This window comes from Aspergillus brasiliensis, assembly GCF_001889945.1.
Source record: "Aspergillus brasiliensis CBS 101740 unplaced genomic scaffold ASPBRscaffold_2, whole genome shotgun sequence".
Classification (NCBI taxonomy): domain Eukaryota; kingdom Fungi; phylum Ascomycota; class Eurotiomycetes; order Eurotiales; family Aspergillaceae; genus Aspergillus; species Aspergillus brasiliensis.
This window is the reverse complement of record NW_027137443.1, coordinates 1,250,510-1,270,206: the sequence shown is the minus strand read 5'-3', so window position 1 is coordinate 1,270,206 and position 19,697 is coordinate 1,250,510. Positions and strand designations below refer to the sequence as shown.

At 50.9% G+C, this 19,697-nt stretch overlaps 7 protein-coding genes across 7 annotated transcripts; 2 read left to right on the top strand and 5 right to left on the bottom strand.

Moving 5' to 3' along the window:
• Window positions 1-941: 941 nt before the first annotated feature.
• Window positions 942-2,449, bottom strand: ASPBRDRAFT_51562 (uncharacterized protein; the record flags this gene model as incomplete). The annotated part of the gene is made up of 2 exons (XM_067626752.1): window positions 942-1,820; window positions 1,991-2,449. The coding sequence occupies 2 exons, from the start codon at window positions 2,447-2,449 to the stop codon at window positions 942-944; spliced, it is 1,338 nt and encodes a 445-aa protein (XP_067483107.1).
• A 499-nt stretch (window positions 2,450-2,948) lies between these two features.
• On the bottom strand, window positions 2,949-3,693 carry ASPBRDRAFT_38172 (uncharacterized protein). Its single transcript, XM_067623888.1, has 2 exons — window positions 3,304-3,693; window positions 2,949-3,235 (listed from the first exon to the last, which is right to left on the bottom strand). The coding sequence occupies exons 1-2, from the start codon at window positions 3,601-3,603 to the stop codon at window positions 3,215-3,217; spliced, it is 321 nt and encodes a 106-aa protein (XP_067483106.1). The 5' UTR covers window positions 3,604-3,693; the 3' UTR covers window positions 2,949-3,214.
• A 1,960-nt stretch (window positions 3,694-5,653) lies between these two features.
• Window positions 5,654-6,800, bottom strand: ASPBRDRAFT_116586 (elongation of very long chain fatty acids protein; the record flags this gene model as incomplete). The annotated part of the gene is made up of 3 exons (XM_067616994.1): window positions 5,654-5,994; window positions 6,044-6,326; window positions 6,396-6,800. The coding sequence occupies 3 exons, from the start codon at window positions 6,798-6,800 to the stop codon at window positions 5,654-5,656; spliced, it is 1,029 nt and encodes a 342-aa protein (XP_067483105.1).
• A 1,605-nt stretch (window positions 6,801-8,405) lies between these two features.
• Window positions 8,406-9,505, top strand: ASPBRDRAFT_169194 (cytochrome c oxidase subunit VI; the record flags this gene model as incomplete). Its single annotated transcript, XM_067619657.1, has 4 exons — window positions 8,406-8,806; window positions 8,981-9,026; window positions 9,186-9,303; window positions 9,387-9,505. Exons 1-4 carry the CDS (start codon window positions 8,613-8,615, stop codon window positions 9,503-9,505), a joined length of 477 nt encoding a protein of 158 aa, XP_067483104.1. The 5' UTR covers window positions 8,406-8,612.
• Window positions 9,506-10,485: 980 nt separating this feature from the next.
• Window positions 10,486-11,884, bottom strand: ASPBRDRAFT_192051 (glycosyltransferase family 15 protein; the record flags this gene model as incomplete). Its single annotated transcript, XM_067620433.1, has 4 exons — window positions 10,486-10,642; window positions 10,704-11,322; window positions 11,380-11,643; window positions 11,728-11,884. The coding sequence occupies 4 exons, from the start codon at window positions 11,882-11,884 to the stop codon at window positions 10,486-10,488; spliced, it is 1,197 nt and encodes a 398-aa protein (XP_067483103.1).
• Window positions 11,885-12,119: 235 nt separating this feature from the next.
• Window positions 12,120-15,181, top strand: ASPBRDRAFT_38168 (putative gamma-tubulin complex component GCP5). The gene is made up of 2 exons (XM_067623887.1): window positions 12,120-12,316; window positions 12,373-15,181. The coding sequence occupies exons 1-2, from the start codon at window positions 12,245-12,247 to the stop codon at window positions 14,989-14,991; spliced, it is 2,691 nt and encodes an 896-aa protein (XP_067483102.1). The 5' UTR covers window positions 12,120-12,244; the 3' UTR covers window positions 14,992-15,181.
• Window positions 15,182-15,563: 382 nt separating this feature from the next.
• ASPBRDRAFT_118215 (phosphoribosylformylglycinamidine synthase) lies at window positions 15,564-19,649 on the bottom strand (the record flags this gene model as incomplete). The annotated part of the gene is made up of 1 exon (XM_067617153.1): window positions 15,564-19,649. One exon carries the CDS (start codon window positions 19,647-19,649, stop codon window positions 15,564-15,566), a length of 4,086 nt encoding a protein of 1,361 aa, XP_067483101.1.
• Between the last annotated feature and the right edge of the window lie 48 nt (window positions 19,650-19,697).

Here is a 19,697-nt window from a genome sequence, read left to right as displayed (position 1 = left end):
GTAAGTAAGTGGGGATTCTCCTCCTCTTTACCCAGCCAGGAGGGTGTCGTGAGACATGTAAGCGTGAAGAATGATGATGATGATGGCATGTGTAGTCACTAGTCAGCTTATCTACCTATCTATCCACTTAGCAAGGGAGTGAAGGAGTGATGGTGTCAAGTGCGGATAGAAATCAAGGAGAGGGAGGGGTTATGTCCTGTCTAGGTCTTGGCGTACATTCTACGCGGTTGACCTTCTATCTACTTCCGCAGGAATAACATTCTTGCCTTCCGCTTTGTCTTATCTATCTATCTATCCCCTGGATTTTGATTGATCGTGTGACGGTTATGCTTATTGTTTAAGTTTGAAATCAAGGTAGGTAGATCGCACAGTATGTAGGTTGGTTCAGCGGGTGGTATGGAGGGGTAAAAAGGAGCTGGCTACGGTAACTTAGTTCATCCTGCATACTTGGGATCTTTGATCGGGGGGTAGATATGGGTGACTGGTATGGATGGATGTTTCTGCAGGGAGAGGAGAGGGGAAGATAGAAGGTTCTTCTGTCCTGTCGATGGAGGAGAATGTCAGATGGTGATTAGATGTGATAGATGTTTCTGGTTATCGCGGTTGGAATAGTTTGTGATGTCATTGTCTAAGATTATCCTACCCTCATCCCTTGAGTATATGGTACTATGGGAGTTAACCTTGGCTGCTTATCGGCTTCGGACATCACCAACTAGTTAGTAGCTACACAGTGCTTAGTTGTGTGTGAATCTTCTAATGGATTTAATTGCTTTAGCAACTTGTGTTGTTTATTGTAGAATTAACCTGGCATAACAAGAGGCCAGTTGTATTATAAGCTATGAAACATCTACTGCCTAACTAGCTCCTAAGATAGACAGCCATTCTATATAGTCAGCACCAACTTGCGAGCTCACGTATACCACCTAGGCACACAGTCGAGTTCAGACTAGGTCTTCGGGATATATATATTTATGTTCGCGTTGGAATTCAATGATGGTGTTGGTGAGGGCATCGGCAAACTCCTTCCCCCAGGGTAAGATGGTTTCGAGGGCCGAGGCGAACTGTGTCAAGTTGTTAATCACGGTATCATAAGAGTCAAGAATAAGCGGTGGGGCTACAATCCTCAATCTAAGGTACTCGCTGTCCTGGTTGTTCTGCGTGATAATGGGCATAACCCAAGTGCGCAAGGTCATGAAGTTCTGGAACATAGGGTCAGAGCGAATGAGTCTGAGGGTTTTCTCTTCAGAGCTCTCGCGGGACAGTGTAGTTTTCTTCTGGGTCTGGGGAGGAGGGTTCCGGACAGGGGATATGAACCAGCGGCGCAAGGCTGTTAAGGTCGAGACGCTAGACTCTGGTTGCTTTGGGGGACGGGCGCTGTTGTCAAGATTCTTTTTAACTTTGACAGACTTTTCTCTGAATGCCCTTTTGATTAGTGCCGAGTCGTAGTGTTGGAGAAACAGGACCATTGCAATATGGCTGTTGGTCCATTCGGCTAGGGCACTTTGGATGGGGTAGTATGCCAGAGATTTCATTGGGGGTTTAGTGAAGTTGAAGGATGGTGCGAGCCTATTCTTCCAGTAGTAGATGAGATCATCAAATAGTCCATCTCGAGGGGGACAAGATGAACAGTCTCCTTCGTTGGGAGGGCCGGGTGGCCCACTTTCTTCATTGGGGAGGTCAGTACCGGTGATGTCCTCGTAGCCACCTCGGAAGAGTCGACGGCCTGAAGTTGTGATGGGGCACACTGGGCCACGGTCTGGGATTAGTCGGAGACCGTTGAGAACTGGAGGGTCAACTAGGACCAGAGCTGTTGCCGTTAGCTTTTGCATAGAAGAGGTAATAGAGAGATAAGAGTGGACATACCAAGCCAACCACCACCTTCATAGTACTTCACCCAAACAGAGCAGTGGTGCTGAATGAGCGCATTGAATGTGCCTTCCGGCTTCGAATGTAGAAGCAGGGCACTCCTATCAACATTCAATTTCCTCACATACTTCTTGGATTCAGAATACCCCTGTACGCCCTCCAACGTAACGGCTCGAGGGTGACACGTGAGAAACTTCTGGGCTGAATCGCCTTCTGCTTCAAACATCGGATCTTTGGAGCAATCATAATGTCCAATATGAGATTCAAAGAAAATTGGATCGATATCCAAGACCGAACCCAGGATTTCCATGACTCCACGTGATATATTTTCAACCAGAATGATACGGCCATATAGCGAACATGGCTCTGTGATACTTATATCTTCAGAGATGAGATCGTGCAGCAAGCATTGATGGTCAAGTTGGCGATAAACAGGTGGGGAGTTTAGTTGGGTAAACTCCAGTACTCCCAGTCGACTAACTTGCTGGTCTGACTGTGGATCGTTGAGGAAGTCACGGAGAGGGCCGAGTGTCGATGGGTTTTGTTCAATTTGGTTGTTCACGTGGGATCGGTATGACTTCATTGTTCTGATTTTGTTGACGATGATGGAGAAAGCGTTCAGTTGAGCTGCAAAGTTGGCACGAGGTAGCAGTATACTTCCTGATGTGGAGGTGTGGTATGCTCTCGAAGATCGGGAGATGAGAGAGAAGTATTTATGCGTTTAGGAGACAAGCTACATCTATTGAACAATGTGTTTAGTTGCACATATGCTGAATCTGTGTTTAATATCATAGATTTTTGTTCTCATTTGGCAGCAGCTTCACGGCAAATTCCAGGATGACGACATCCACCAGTTGGCTAGGTACATAGCGTCATCCTCAACTTACTATATCTGCATCAGACTCCTCTCAAGATTCAACTACTGCGCAAGGTTCCATCTACTGAAAGCTGGCTTCTGATTATAGCCAGGGCATCTTCAAGGAGAAACCATGAGTCAAGTCGAGTTCATACTACTAGGCGCATGATACCAGTGACGAAGACTTTAAATGAAAACTACAAGTCGCTACGCTTATCTCCAGAAATAGTTCTGCACACAGGCTGAATTTATTAAGTATATCCGTAAGATTTGATTATTAACATAGGAAGTATCGTTGTTATCCCACTCAGAAATATCCCTGACCCCTGCATTTGCATTGTGATATAGGGAAACCCTTCAGGGAAAAACCTATACCGAGGCCATCCTGCACATTGTGTTCCTCCATCGTCGGGCGACTTTGCGAGAGAACTTGATCGGGACGATCCCAGGCGCGACGTCGAAAGTCGCGCTTCTCGGTGATAGGATGGCCGTTTACAGACCGAGAGCCTCAAGCTAGATTTGATAGATCGAGTCAGAAGGAATGGCACAAACTGAGCCTATGTCATAGATGGGATACTCACGAGAGAGTCAACAGCGTTCAGGATCTCTCCGATGAGACCAGTGCTCTCGGGGGGGTAGTAGGATCTCTTGCTGGAGCTACCGCAGTCGGCAGTCTCGAGGTTCTTGGCAGAGCTGATCAGGTTCTGGGCGGCCTGGTACTTGGGAGAGCTGGTGTCGGTGGCCTTGGCGAGACGCTGCTCGTAGCCAGAGACCTGGGAGCTGACATCGCTGCAGCTCAAGTCGCCGGAAGCAGCGGGGATAGCCAGAGCCGAGGAGGCGAAGAGGGAGAGGAGGGAAACAGAGATGATGGAGAAACGCATGGTGTCGGTTGTAGTGGTAAAAGATTAGTTATTAAAACTAAAGTAGAGTTGTTATTGTTGGAAGAGGATTGGAGAGAGAATGCGATTGTGATGCTGGATGGAATGCAGACAGAAGGGCAGGAATCGAGGACCCTTTTATGCTGTTTCCGAAGGCCATGGCATCATCGTCTGGATACTTTGGATAACTGAGCTCCTCTCAGCCGAGCGTGAAGATCCTCGATGGAGCGCAATAGCGAGGTCAGTGCTTTGATCTTCTCACGTTGATCCTCAACAGAATCGTCACCGAATTCATATCGGACTCTGGCATCAATGCAGCAATGGACCCATACGGCACAGCATTGCCTGGTCATTGTGAAAAAGGAAAGAGCAACCAGGCATGCTAGATCGCAGACTAATGTGCCTAGATCTCATAGTCCAAGCCATTGGCATCGTCTATTGGGCGATCCCACACGGACCAGGCGAATAGATAGTCCAGATCGTGGCAGCAAGACAGCGCACGCCTCTTCCAGTGGAGATGTTGGGCACATGCGAAAGGACGCGGTTGCTCTAGCTGCATGAACCATTGGATCTTCACAGTATCCACGGCTCTAGCCGACTGCAAGATCGAGAGATTCACAGGGACAATCGGCACGAAAAGCCCAGGTGGCAGTCATAAGCTTTCAGCCCATTGGAGCCACTTCCGCGTATTGGTAGAGCTTAGATTGTGGCGCCTATACATAGTAGCTAGAATTACTCCGTATTCATACAGTGCTCGCCCTTCAGTTTGTGATTGAGTCAACAAATGGCAGGCAAGCGATATATAACCACTTTTAAGTAAGCTAGACAAATATTTCCGCTCAGCTGAATGCTCCAAATTGGCCGAGAACCATACGTTGTTGCACCTTTTGGTCAACAGGAAGCTGAAAGGGAGGTGGAGAATAAAACAAACTATCGACAGCTGTGATAGTGTTTTGACGATCTCGGCTCGGAGTAACTTCTGGGTCGATCCCGCCACTCCCAGAACTCCGATTCCCCGACGAGCATCGCGACTCAGCGCCTGTCATGCTGTCATCCTAGTAAGCGAGCTCAATTGCTCGTTCATCTACGGAATCTCAAAAAATGGGAGCCCGTTGACCGCCGGTTGCCCCAAAGATAGTATGATTAATCGACGGACAACGTGCACATCAGCCCAAACCCCCTCAGACTACTCCGTACCATATAAGTAATCGAAATACTGCCTGCGCGGACGTTTCTCGTTTTCGCCGTTCGGCTGGTCGTCCCATGGCTATTGAAGCCAACCGTTGTCTTGTCTAAGTCATCATCCTCTTATTTCGTCGACACAGATTGGTTACTATAGCCTCTAGCTTCCTCCCAGTACTATTAGCCTCCTTCGTCGTGACGGTCAAAATCATTTGTGCACCTATAACCCAACGATGGTGGTAGACAGATAGCCATGCGGTATGATTATTAGCATTGAAGAAACAACAGGTCTGAAAGGCAATCAATTATGTACAGGTAAAGATCAATTAAACAAAGACACATAACCATGATTACATTTACGTTGACCTTACCGTCTATAACGCTCCACTAGGAAAGGTACTGCGCATCGGAAAGGTCCACATCCAGCAGCGCACGACTGCCCGAAGAAGTAGAAACAAAAATCTAGAATACAGCCTGGAAACAGCCAGTGCAGGATCTCTTGCCTGACGTATCCCCAGGGATAACTTCACCCACTCCAATACGCCCTCGCTGGGATTAGCTTGGCGCCTTCCCTGCAAAGCAGCGGTGCCACATGCATAAGCTGGTCGCAAAGCAAGGCGACCAGGGTCGTCAGGGTCATTCATTAAATAAATATAAAGTTTTGGGGTGTCGGGTGTGAAACATCAAAGGGTAGAATCCAAGGGCATTGTGTGATCGGTACTCCATCGCTAAGCCGTAAGTTTGCCAACATAAGCATAGAGGCGTGAGATCAAGATAAGTTGGGTTGGAATGTCGTTCGCAGGAGCAGATTCCAAACGAGCAAAGCACCGAGACAAGCGCGATGGCGCATCTCTAGATGGAAGCCCATGACTTAAGCCTTACGGGAGCGGGTAACCGGGCCATTGGCACGGCCAGTCGACACGGCAGCTCCGTTGGACTTGGCGTTGCCCTTGGAGTCGGTACCCGGCGCAGAGACCTCGAACTTGGCCATGTCAATAACAGCCTGCTTGCCAGTGTTGCGGCGGGGACGGCCGGCCTTGGCAGCCTTCTTGTAGGTAGCGACGTAGAAGGAGATGAAGAGGAAGAGGTAAGAGCTAATGACAGCCATGCCGGAGAAGGCAGCAAACTCCTCACCAGCGCACTTGCCCATGTTGGGAGCCCAGGGGAAGTAGGTAGAGGAGAAGTAGGTGTAGGAAGCGAAGTAGATAAAGCCTGTTATCTGATTAGTTGAAGCGGGGCAGAGCTGAAGCAGTGCACTAACCGAGATCGATGACGAACTGAATGATCTGGAGACGGGTGATCCACTCCTTCCACCAGATACGGATACCACGAGCACTCTGGAAGTAGTACCAGTACATGACAACGTGCACCAGAAGGTTGATATCAATGACAACCCATTGAACCGCAGTCAGGCCAATCAGCTGAGTATAGCAGAGAAGCGCGGTAGCACCGTGGTGATAGGTATGAAGGAAGGTAAGGGGCTTCTTCTTGAGAAACAGGAAGACGGTGTCGATGAGTTCGAGGTACTTGGTCAAGTAGTTGAGCTATTGGCGAAATCGTTAGCATACCGGATCCGATCGGAGCGAGACTTGTCCAGCGCCGTGAGCACTTACGTAGTACAGAACAATAAGAGGCTGCGTCCATCCACCGTTGTGGTCACAGATAGCATAGAAGACACCATGTCTCCAGAGGGTAGGGACAAGCTGCTCAATGAAGAGAGCCAAGAGAGTGCCGCTGATCAGGGTGAGGTACAGGTTGTGGATCATGAAAAGCGTGTTGAGCTTGAAGGCAGGTCTGTTCTTCATGAACTCACGGCCACCGAAGATGATGACATAGTAGGCAACGAGCGCCACTGCGGTCTCCTTGAAGGTAGACATGGGTGTCACGCCTTCCTCGAAGCGAAACTCGCTGGCGGGATAGCCCACCACCAGCTCGAAGGCCTTGTCGAAGATAGGCCATAGGTGGATGCCGAACGGCCTGTCAATTGACGGGCAAGGCAGACTTTTCAGGACTTCCATGGTGAACGAGATATCAAGATATCAAGACCGGGTAGTGTATGCGACAGTGCAGTCCAGAAACAACTTCGGAATATGACAGCAGAGCGCTCCCTTTTTTTTTCGCTTTCTCGAATGGTCGCAAGGAATGCAGACCGAAACAGCCGAAGAGACTGGGAGAAGAAGGAGAAAGAAGAAGAAAAGTGGACGAGAAGGAAGATAAAAAGGAAGGAAAGAAGAGAACAAGCGAGATTGAGGAGAATAGAGAGGAAGGAGAAGAGGAAGGAAGAGGTGGAGAGGGTGGAATAAGAGCTGGCCTGCCTTGCAATGGAAGGAGGATCAATCCGCGTGTCTTTTTTTTGGGCTCCCGGCGCGCCCGCAGGGTCTGAATGCGGACTAGTGCAGCCTCGGCCAGCGGTTGAAAAGGGGCATTTTCCTCTAGGGCCCGGCGATCATGTGCCCTTCCGGCCTCCGGGTCTCCCAGGCACCGAATTTTATGTCCAAGTCCTTTTACTTTGGATTGTTGCTTCAGAGTACTTGTTAATCTTATCCTCAAGCTTAATATTCCCTGCACATCGATGGGGTTGCCAGGCACGTTAAGAGGGGTGTGCCCCAGACGTGCGGTTTCATATTAGATTGGGGTATATCAATCTGGCCACTAATCGTCGGCAGTTCACTGGTTCCGTCAAACATGTTCGACCTTATGGGGAAGTCACAGACCACCGGGCTTACTTCCTTTCACATGCGTTGCCTGCCACTCGCTGAGGTACATCTTATCCATCAGCCTCAATACAGACATTGTCAAACAATTCATTTAGAAGCCAGTACTGCATTTCGTACAAGGATAGCCTATTGCCAAGTTAATAATAATTTTCGTCTTACTGATTCGACCTTTAACGGGCGCAAGCTTAGAATGATGAATTGAATCTGTACATTCAGGGTATTACAGGGCCACTTGCAGCAACCTTCTGAAACGCGATCGATCCAAAGTTCCGATGTGTGCAATGCGCACAGTGGTTTTAGATCTTTACAAGGATCATTTCTAGATTTAAGGTAAAACTTGTCTGACGCATTCCATTGGTTTTCGAGAAGCCCTGTCAACAAACCGCGACGTTGTACTACTCCGAACTCCGCGCCATCAGGCCAAATATATATATATATCCGGGACAGAAGAAGTGTAGTAGTAGCAACAGTAGTACCATGATCTAGTCTAGTAAAATTACTTTGAGAGAATAAGTATTGATTCAAAATTGAGGCTAGGAGGAGATATAAGGATCGCCACATGGAGTGTAAACTCAAAAAGCTCAGTTGGAGAGCTGGGACGCGGACCACCAGGAGAACCTTCATTTCGAGCTCTCGTCCCTGAATCTGAGACCGTGACCTTGTTTAATTACTATTTAGTTGTGATTAGTTAGTTGTGATTGATTAGTCGTGATTAGTCATATTTGTCCAAGTCAACTCCGAGGCATGGCTAGCTAGCCAATCAAACCGAACAGTCGGGGCACATCGACATCCGCCAATCATCAACGGCATATAGAAATCCGGACCGGAAAGAGAACCTAAGACCTGAGGCAGCGAATGACAGCATGCACATTCCTGCCTGAGGTATCCGAGGACTCGGGCGCGAACGGGAAAGCCGCAAAAGAGAAGCGGGCGATTATCAATGACGGGCTGACCAGACTGTCGGCCTGAGGCAACAACAACCTCACACCACCCGCAAAATCCTAGCGTAGCCGGCAGAACCTCTGACTTCGAACTTCGTCAACACCTCGCCCGTCCTGATCTCCCCTCACCCACGTCCATTCGTCCACCTCCACAACCCACCCTCCTCTCGCCATGTCGCCCATCTCCATCTTCCGCGTCGCGACCCGCGCCGTCCGCCCTTCCGGCTTCATCAGGGCCGCTCAATTGCCCCGGTCCCGGGTGCAGGCCCCCGTTGCTCTGGCTATCGCCCGTCCCAGCTTCAGCACCTCCGCTAAGCGCTTCGGCGGTCACCACGAGGACGAGACATACGAGGAATTCTCTGCCAGGTATGCTGCTACCTTCCGTGAAGCCATTGGGTTCCGAGGCTCCCTGCGTTGCTCGATCCCCGATCCCAGGGATTCCCACTACCAATTCGCCGAGATAATCCACACATCTTTCCTCATGATACAACACCATCCCGCGAAGTCCACTTCATACAACTAACTCCAATCATCCTATAGATTCGAGAAGGAATTCGACGGTGTCCAGGATGTTTTCGAGCTCCAGGTAAGCTAATTCGCCCATCCCGCTCGATTTCAATCGTCCCTATCAATCCCTTCCCCATATAATCAGCAAAGCTGCCATTGGCAGATAAAACCGGACCAGCCGCCGCCCTTGGCGTTATATCAGACAACATTGCTGACAAGCCACTGTTCTCCCATCTAGCGTAATCTCAACAACTGCTTCGCCTACGATCTCGTTCCCTCCGTTGAGGTCCTCACCGCTGCTCTGAAGGCTGCTCGTCGCGTCAACGACTACCCCACCGCTGTCCGGATCTTCGAGGGTGCGCTTCCTCCTTCCCCATCCATAACCGTTTCCTTCCCATGACACTTGAACTTACGAAATCTCTCTCTTCTCTACAAATAGGTGTCAAGGCCAAGGTCGAGACCCAGGAGCAGTACAAGCAATACCTCGAGGCCCTTGAGGGTCTCCGCCAGGAGCTGGGTGTTGCTCTCCGGGAGGAGCTCTACCCCGAGGAGGCGTAAACGGCACGTCCCGACATATATCTCGTCATGTTTCTTTTGCTCCTTCCCCCGTCAATTGTGATAGGAAAGCTGTATACATACTCTAGAGTGCAGTTGGAATCGATTGAAGTCGCTGATGTATTCGGTGGGCCGTCTCTGATTAAACGCCATCTGCTTCCGACTCTCTGACTGTCCGGGGGGTTGAATGGAGGTGCACGCGTGCTTTTCTATACCAGTGCTACTATAAATCTTTGTGAGCATTTGTCTGTACTCTGTATTATTGGTGATAGTGCGGAAAATAAAGAGGGTGTCATTTTTTTCTTCCATTCTCTATCCATGATTGTTAGGCTTGAAGATGGGCTCAACCTTAATGCTGGCGGCAGAGAAGACGGGGTTTGGATTGTCTGGGAGATAAACTGGGCCAGTATGAAGACATCAGCGCCCTGACCAAAGTGAGAGGGCGGAAAAGGACTACTATAATTATGCTAAACCGGGAAAAGATACGGCAGTCCTTTATTGCGTCAATAGCGTGAAGCAGTATGGGAATAATAAAGTATATAGATACAGCCAAGGCCCGCTCCAGCGATCCTCATCAAGGTAGCATAACACAACGAAGACTATAGAAGATAGTAACAAGAAGAAAGGAAGAATATAGGAAGAAAGAAGAAACCAAACCGTCAAACGCCGCCGAAATTTTGATATTGATTTTTGAATGACTCATGTCATGAAGATGTATGTAATAGGAGAATGAAGAAGGCCGTGATTGACATGTGCATTGAGGTCTGCACAGGCAACCCACAACACCGGATGACACGAGATTTCTATTACCGGGGGTGAATCCCCCAGCTTCCGAGGCCGAGGATATAACGCCTATGTGCCAGGGGAACGATACCTGTTCGTTGCACCTGTTGCACAACGGTCTCGAAGGCTGCGGAGAATATCTGCGCCGCTATTATGCACATATAATTCGAATCAAATGCAGCATTATTATGCCAGCACGTCTAGTGCGTTCCGACATGGTGGAAGTAACTAGGCCGGCAATCCTCCTTAGCCAGCCAAGATTCACCAGCATACATCTTGCCGGGGGTGCAGCCGGAGCACTTCGGCGAGTTGGGGCAGTTGTAGTAGGGGATGTGATTGTAACCGATGTCGCGGAACCTGAAGAAAACAAAGTCGTAAGCAAAATAGTCAACGGAGAAGACAGGGCAGTTTAACGTACCAATGAACCTTGGCTGCGTCCGCGAAGAGACCAACACCAATCGAATGTACGGGAGCATCGCCCCATCTCTCGTAGAAGAAACCACCAGACCGGTCCAGATGGTCAAAGTAAGCAGAGTACTGCTCACCCCTGAAAAACTCCATATCTCCGATCTCGAAGTTGGACCAGAAATGGCAGGTAGAATAACCATTTCCTCCCTCGGTGTGCTCCGGGCGGAGTTGGTCATCAGTGAGCCAGTTCATCATGTTGTTGTCTGAAACGTAGGAGGGGTTTGCGGCAAGGAACTTCTTGGTTTCGGGCCAAAGGGATGGGATACTCTCCGGAGCGTCGAAAAGATTGATGGTGAAACCGTATGTGATGTTGTAGTCGGCCACGTAACGGAAGATATCGTAGTCCACGTCACAGAAGAACTTGACCTTGGGCTCGACTCGCCAGTAGTAGCGGTATTTGGCAAGAGCGGGGTGCTTGTAGAATAGACCACTGTTCCAACGGCACATCTGGTGGTAGGAAACCTTGTCGCTGTACTGGATGTTCTTCTCCTTCAGGATCTGCGCCGACTCCTTGAAGAGATCCCAATTAATCCACTCGGGGACATCCCAGTGCTCCTTAGGAACCAGCTCTGCAAGTGAAAGTTAGACAACCAAAGTCAGTTCGGATTGCATTCGTGTCTAATTACCGTAGTAGCATTTCGCCTTGGTTTCCGCCTGTGTGCGCTTCTTGAATTCCTCAGTGAACGGGACGTCGTTGAAGAAGATCCAGGGGTAATTGAACTTGCTGTTCCAGGTGCGCTCGAGATCACGCATGGATGGAATCAGCTCGTTAAGCTCCTCATTGCGAACGAGAGAGATCAGTGCCGCGGGAGCCCGAGGGGAGTCGGTGCTGTCGGGGGAATAGTCGCCATCTGTCGCACGCCATAAGTGACCTGTCGGTTCTCCGGTTGCTGTGGAACCGAAAACGATAAGTTAGCAAAAAGGTCAAGGAGATGCGAAAGAAGGCAAGAGAACGATGTTGGTGGGCAGCGTACGCTCTTTGAGAGGGTCTGAAGTAATGCCCTCATACGGCTGTGTTGCGTATGGCCCCTTACTAATGAAGGTGGGCGTTTTGTTCATTTGAAAAATCAGGAAGAGGACGAGGATGATGCACGATGCACCGAGCATGCGAATGGGTCTTGCGACAGCCATCTTGCCTGTCAGCGAACCCCTGAGGACGAGATGGCAGGAGAAGGAGCGACAGGAGGAGCTGGCGAGACCGAGAGGGAGACCTGAGTCTACTTGGCTGGGCCGAGTTGAGTTGCTATCGCCGCCGCCGCGACTCTGCATTCTTTGCCGCCTTCCCCCATCGGGCCTAGTGTGACCACATGCCCAATATGGCAAGTCTCCAGCCATTAGTTGTCTCCGATCTGCCGCCCGCACGTCTCTTCAAGCGTCAGCGCCGCGTAACCACCTCCTGGGACCAGCAATAATAATGGAGACTTTGTGTGCTTGATTTATCTAGTCCCCTTCCAGTAGCTTCCGCAATTGTCGCTTGCTCCATGGCCTATCATGGCCGTTGCAGCCGATGTGAGCGCGCTGACGGACGAGCTAATCCTAGCCGTCGCGAAGCCCGACAGAAAGGCATTGCACTCAAGCCCACGGTGTAAAGCAGATCTCATGCTGACACTGCTGTCTAGGATACTCCACAGTTCAGGAATATAAAACGTCGGACTGAAGACACTATAAAGTCGCATGCTTATGCGCGCACGGATCAATTCGCCGTCGCAAGCCAACTTGAAGGGCTGCAGGAGAAATTCCAAGTCCTTTGTAGGGACGAGTTGGCTGACGCTTTGCGTATCCGGCTCACGGAGCTGCAAGAGCACCAGAGCTCATGGTTTCCGGAGATCCTATCTTTACTGCTGCAGCTCGCAGACCGCCCTGCACAGCGGTCCAGGGTAGACCAGGTGGTGCCCGCAAAGCCCAGCGAAGAAGCTAAACCACTTGCCTGGGATGAATTAGATGCTGCTGGCTCGGCGTATTGTGGCGAGGATATCTGGGAGGATGTAGATTACGGTGCTGATTCCTCTGATGAGGACCTAGCATCGGTGTCCACTGACAGTTACCAAACACGCAATCAACCAGAAACGTCTGTCACAACAGAGGAGGACTATATGATCCCTGACGAAGTCTTCACATCTGGGGAAAACGACGAAATTATTGACTCGGTTGCCAAAGCGCAATTCTGGAGAGATGAAGAGAGCCCGGCCACTGACAAGGCTGGTCCCGCTTCTCAAGTCATTACTGAGCTTCAGGTAGTAAGGGAGACTGTCTTCATGTTACAAGGTCTCCCTACGTCTCTATTCTGGCGTATTGACGGCAGTGTCGAAATAGATCGAAGATATACCATAGCAGACCTGTCGCATGAGGCTTTCCTCTCATTACTACGATCACTACGCTCGATAGGAGCTAAATTGGATGTCCTCAGGCAGTTTTGCAACGCGCCACAGAAGATCCCTTATATGCAAACGTTTCATCGGGGTGTGGAGAGTTGCCTAAGAGAGTTCGATTTGTTCCTCTCAAATGTGCAACACCAGTACCTTGCTCAGACGTCAATTGTGTCCATCAGTCTTCTGCAGCTCTCTGAAGATGTTTGTCGGGAGTCCAGACTACTTTTGATGTTGTCTGACCTTGTGTCTAGCTTAATGTCAAGCACTTCAAGTCCTGCTACGCAGTACCTCGACTCGCTTTATGATCTCTTGTGTCTGACACAAGCTGCTGGTGACGATGATATATTTGGGACGCTTGCTGAATTGTTCTTCTCGTGCTTCGAAACCTATGCGCACCCCATTCGTACGTGGATGGAAAAAGGCCAGTTAGATGAATCTCCAGCTGGATTCTTCATACGCAACAGTCACAGCGACAGTGATCTGCGAACACTATGGCATGATTGGTACGCGTTAGATAAGGCTTCAATGCTTCCGAATTCGCCGAAGTTTATCCAATCTTTTGCACACAAAATCTTCATAACTGGCAAGAGCATGGTCTTTTTACGACATCTGAACACGTCTGAGGATGACGAGACTCCCCGGAAGGTCTCCCTGAAAATGGACGAAGTACTACCGCCAGACTCATCTTCGTTCTGCCTGCCGTTCTCTGTTCTACTAGAGTCTTCATTCGGAAGATTAGTCGACGAAAACCATGCCTACGCTTCGGCTCTGTTAAGAAAAGAGCTTGGACAGAAATGTGGTTTGTGGACATCAATTCAAGCACTGGAGTATATCTACCTCGGCAAAGATATGAGCGTCTTCGGACCGGTTGACAGCAAGATATTCGATCTCATAGATAGAGGAAAAGGCGCATGGAGCGATCGATTCCTGCTTACTGAAGTGGCTCAAAGCGCGTTCAGTACCCTGTCATTTGTTGATCCTTCTAGGCTAATCGTCCGAACACCCAAGGAAGCACACAGCAATGCAGCCAGCCGCAGCCGCTCGGTCAAGGTGCTAGACGCCATTTCATTCGACTACATCTTGCCTTGGCCTGTAGCCAACATAATCACGAAAGACACTCTTTTGGGATATCAACGCATTTCCACTTTCCTCATGCAACTCCGCAGAGCAAAGCACACAATAGTCAAACAGCGCTTGCAACATAACAACCAATCCGATAAGATCCAAGACTCAAGAAATAACACGCTGAGCTACGCTCTTAGACACAACATGCTCTGGTTTCTCAACGCTGTATACAGTCACATGACGGATTTCGTCATATCCGCAGCGACGAATTCCCTGCGCAAAGACCTTTCTGCCTCCGCCGACGTGGACGCCATGATAGCGGCGCATCGCTCATTCATGCACTCCCTTGAGGAACAATGTCTCCTATCTACCAATCTACACCCTCTCCACCAAGCTATCATCACTATCCTTGACCTCTGCATCAGCTTTGCCGACATCCAGAACACACGCTATGGTGATAATCACCTCGACCACGCGCGCACCGCTACCAAGAATGCGAAAACTGTACATCGCAAGAACGCACAGCACTCTGAACCTAATTACGACGACCCAAGCGATGAGGATGAAGACGAGGATGAGGACGAGGACGGCATAGACGAAGACAACCTTGCTGCCTCGTTCCACGAATCAAACTACATGCAACGCGTACGAGATATCAAAGACCAGTTCAATCGACTGTTAGCGTTCATCGTGGCCGGCCTAAGGGGCGTAGGGCGAGTCGACGGTCAACTTAGCTGGGAGATATTGGCCGAGAAACTCGAATGGAGGAAGGCAAGCGGACAGCAGCAGAGACTTGTACTGTAATCTCTTCTAGTAAGGGGGGTTTTTGGGAATACTGGTTGGGTTAGGTTTATGATACCCGGAAATTGAAATGTCTTCTGTTATTATTTGTCCTGATGGTTGTATAAGTTTGGACATAGTATGCAATATATTGATCGCTTTTGTATATAGTTGCCACACTGTGTGGCACTGATAGTTCTAATATCCCGACTGAGACATTAAAGGTTGACTTCTCAGTGCTCGTAAACCATAATGTCCTGAGATGGTCAGGTCATGGGTCATATACCGGTGTCCGATAAACGTCTCACGTGATTCACTGAAAAAGATCACAATCTGGTTCCTATTTCCTATGTAGAGTATTTGCAAGGTAGGTAGAAAAAAGATATTTCACAACGTGTCATCGTAAATGCATCAGGTTTAGAATGAAAAAGAAGATGTTCATAGTATAATTTATATCGTAAAAGCCAATAACATGCGCCGCGGATTTTCTCGACACTCATATAGCAGGCAGCGGACAAAAGAACCCCCCAATTTTGAAATAAGTAGCAACGAGGCAAAAAGAAAAAGTGGAAAAGAGTAACTTATGTGCTACCCTTTTAACCCACCCATCTTCTGGCGCTGTAGAAGACACGGCCCCAAGGACCAATGTCACCCCACTCTTCAGCCTTGGTAGGCAGGTAGCTGGCAATGCCACCCAGAACAGTACGCTCGGGGTGAGGCATGATAGCCATGACACGGCCGTCAGCGTTACGAATACCTGCAATACCCTCGGGACTGCCGTTGGGGTTGGCAGGGTACTTCATGGTCGGCTTGAGGGTAGCAGTGTCGACATACTGGACAACAGCACCGCCGTCGTTGACGAATGATTGAGGAGTGGTGCCGGAAGCGGGAGCGAACGAGGCGCGACCCTCTCCGTGGGCGACGGCGATGGGGAGAGAGGAGCCGTTCATGCCGTGCAGGAAGACACTGGGGCGGGAAGGATTGGGGTCGGAGATGCGGACCATACAGACACGACCTTCGTACTGCTCGCTAGCGTTCCGCTCGAAGCTGGGCCAGTTCTGAGCGCCAGGGATCAAATCCTTAAGACGGGAAAGGAACTGGCAACCATTGCAGACACCCAGAGCAAAAGTGTCAGGACGCTGGAAGAAGGATTGGAATTCGTTGCGGGTGTTCTCGTGCAGCAGGACGGACTTGGCCCAACCCTGACCGGCACCGAGGACATCACCGTACGAGAAACCACCACAAGCAGCAAGACCGACGAAGCTGGCGAGGGATACACGGCCGGAGATGATGTCGGTCATGTGGACGTCAACGGCAGAGAAGCCGGCATTGCTGAAAGCAAAGGCCATCTCTGCTTGACTGTTGACACCCTGCTCACGGAGGATGGCGACGCGGGGCTTGTTGCTGAAGGGAGACATTTGAGTCAGACTGGTCATGAAAGGCATGGCCTTGTCCTTCGGGTCGAAGGTCAGGTTCCAAGACAGACCAGGGTCGGCATCGTCGGCAATGCTGGCAAACTCCTGATCGGCGCAAGCGGCGTTGTCACGGATCTTCTGCATGTTGTAGGAAGTGGTGGCCCAGGTCTGCTGGAGGTTGGCGCGGCTGTTGCGGTACACCAGGGTGTGCTTATGATAGATCGTAAGGTTCTTCTTGGCCTTCTCGGAGACCCGACCGATCTTGTGAATCAGACCAGCAGGAGGACCGCAGGTGGCAAAGCAGGAGCGGAACTGAATTTCATGCTCCTTGCGGACCTGGAACACGGCACCAAGTTCCTCAGTGAAGAGGGTCTCCACAACATCCTTGGTGCTGGAGCTGGAGCAGATGTTGTCCAGCATGATTTCAACACCGCAGCGTCCAGCAAACATCATCTCCGCAAGAGTGGTGAACAGACCACCGTCGGAGCGATCGTGGTAGGCCAGAACGATACCAGCATCTTGCAGAGATTGGGTAGCATCGAAGAAGTCCTTGAAGATCTCAACATCACGCACGTCAGGGCACTCGTCACCGACCTGCTTGAAGACTTGAGCAAGAGCAGAGCCACCCAGAGTCTTCCGGCCGAAAGAAAGATCGACAAACATGAGGACAGACTCGCCAACCTCCTCAGGACGACGGAGGGCAGGGGTCCAAGTCTTCCGGAAGTTGCCGACAGGGGCAAACGCAGAGATAACCAGAGACATAGGAGCAGTAACCTCCTTGGCCTCCTGAGAAGCCTCATCCTTCCACTTCATCTTCATGGACATAGAGTCCTTTCCGACAGGAATGCTGATGCCAAGCTTGGGGCAGAGGTCCATACCAATGGCCTCAACAGCCTCATAGATGGCAGCACCCTCGCCTGGGTGGTTGCTGGCCGACATCCAGTTGGCGGAAAGCTTCACGCGGCTCAGGCGGTCGACCAGGTCAGCGGCAGCAACGTTCATGAGAGATTCAGCAACCGCCATGCGGGCGGAAGCCGCCGGGGAGATCAGAGCAAGACTAGGCTTTTCACCCATGGCCATAGCCTCACCGGTCTTAACACCTTGAACCAACGCCGTGGCAGTGACGGCAACATCGGAAACGGGAGTCTGCCACCGGCCGACCATCTGGTCGCGAGCAGTCAGACCACCAACTGTCCTGTCACCGATAGTGATGAGGAACGACTTAGAGCCAACAGCGGGAAGAGACAGGACCCTGTTCGCAGCTTCACCAATGAGTTCGAGATTGTTGGAGGCCATCGATGGGAGATAGGTGGTCAGGCTGGCATCCACAGCAGGCAGCTTCAACTTGCGGGAATCCACTACCCTAGTCATCTTCGGAGGCTTTCCGAAGAGGACAGACAGAGGCAGGTCAATGGGCTTGGGGTACTCGGTGGACTCCCTGTCCAGAAGAATGAGCCTCTTCTCTTCCTCCGACGTGCCACCTCCGCGACCAACGACGGAGAAACCGCAACGTTCACGGTGAGCAATAGCTGTGAACTTGTTCATGCTCTCCTCGCCAACGGCCAGGACGTATCTTTCCTGAGCCTCACAGCACCAAATCTGCATAGGGCTCATGCTCTTATCGGCACTGTCGACCTCACGAAGTTCGAAAGTGGCTCCCAGACCAGAGTCATGAATCAGTTCAGGAAGAGCATTAGAAAGACCTCCAGCACCAACATCATGAATAAATTTGATGGGGTTGTTGTCACCCATAGCCGTGCATGCGTTGATCACCTCCTGAGCCCTGCGCTGAACTTCAGCGTTGCCTCTCTGCACACTGGCGAAGTCCAGGTCTGCAGATCCTTCTCCAGAGGTGATACTAGAGGCAGCACCACCGCCGAGACCAATCAGCATGGCAGGTCCACCCAGGACCACAAGGAAAGCTCCAGGCTTGACAACCTCGGGCTTCTTGATGGCATGGTTGGGTCTAACAGTTCCGACACCACCAGCAATCATGATAGGCTTGTGGTAGCCGCGAAGCTCGGTCTGGCCGTTACCAACGTCAATCTCAGTCAAGAGGGTACGGAAGTAACCGGCGATGCAGGGCCGTCCGAATTCGTTGTTGTAGTGGGCACTGCCAATGGGCGCCTCGAGCATGATGTCCAAGCTGCTTGCGATGTGGTTTGGCTTGCCAACATCGAGCTCCCAAGGTTGCTTCAGATCCGGAATGAGGAGATCGGAAACACAGTAACCAGCGAGACCAGCCTTGGGCTTCGAACCCCGACCCACGGCACCTTCATCACGGATCTCACCACCAGATCCGGTGGCAGCACCAGGGTAAGGAGAAACGGCCGTAGGGTGGTTGTGTGTTTCGACCTTTGCCAGGAAATGAACAAGTTCCTTGGTGTGGTTCCATTCACCAGTGGCCGAGTTGGGAGCCCAGAAAGCGGATTCGTCTCCTTCAAGGACAGCAGCGTTGTCGCTGTAGGCACTGACAGTGTACTCTGGGTGCTTCTTGTGGGTGTTGCGGATCATGGCGAACAGACTGTTGGGCATCTGCTTTCCATCAATGACCCATGATGCGTTGAACTGCTTATGACGGCAATGCTCGGAGTTGACCTGGGCGAACATGAACAGTTCGACATCGGTCGGATCGCGGGCAATAGGTCCGTTGGGACCATAGGCTTCGGCCAGGTAATCGATTTCGGACTCTTCAAGAGCCAATCCAAGCCGCTTGTTTGCCTCCTGCAGGACCTCCTTGGGAGATTTGCCACTTCCGTGCAGGGGGATCGTCTCGAGAGGCAGACGGCTGTGCTCGGAGAACATCAGATGCAAGTCAGGCTCTTCCTCGCTGAGCACCTGTGTCATCCGATCGTGCAAGATATCCTGGTATCCCGACTTGTACTCGCCGGAGCCAGCGCGCAGGCAGGAGATCTTCATACCCCGCTCAATACGGTTGACGTATTTGCGCAGGCCACAGACGTGGGAGATACCAGTAGCCTGAGAGCTCCACGGGGAGATTGTACCAGTGCGAGGGAAGATGTGGAAGACATCGGACGGACCATCTTCAGCGCTGAACGAGGGCGGGACGTCGGTGATATCGCCATAGTGAAGGAGCTGTTCCAAGACACCTTGCTGAGGAGCGTCCAGCGGCTGGGAGAGGTAAACGTAGTGAACCCATTGGGCACGGACATCCTGTGCACCAATGCTGGCAGCAATTGCACGTCCACGAGAACGGGAGAAGGCAACAGAGCCAGGGATGGCCAAGTAGGTGGAGTCGGAGGCCATTGTGAAGTTGGGAGGTATTCAGTTCGGTGCGGACACTAAGGAGGAGGT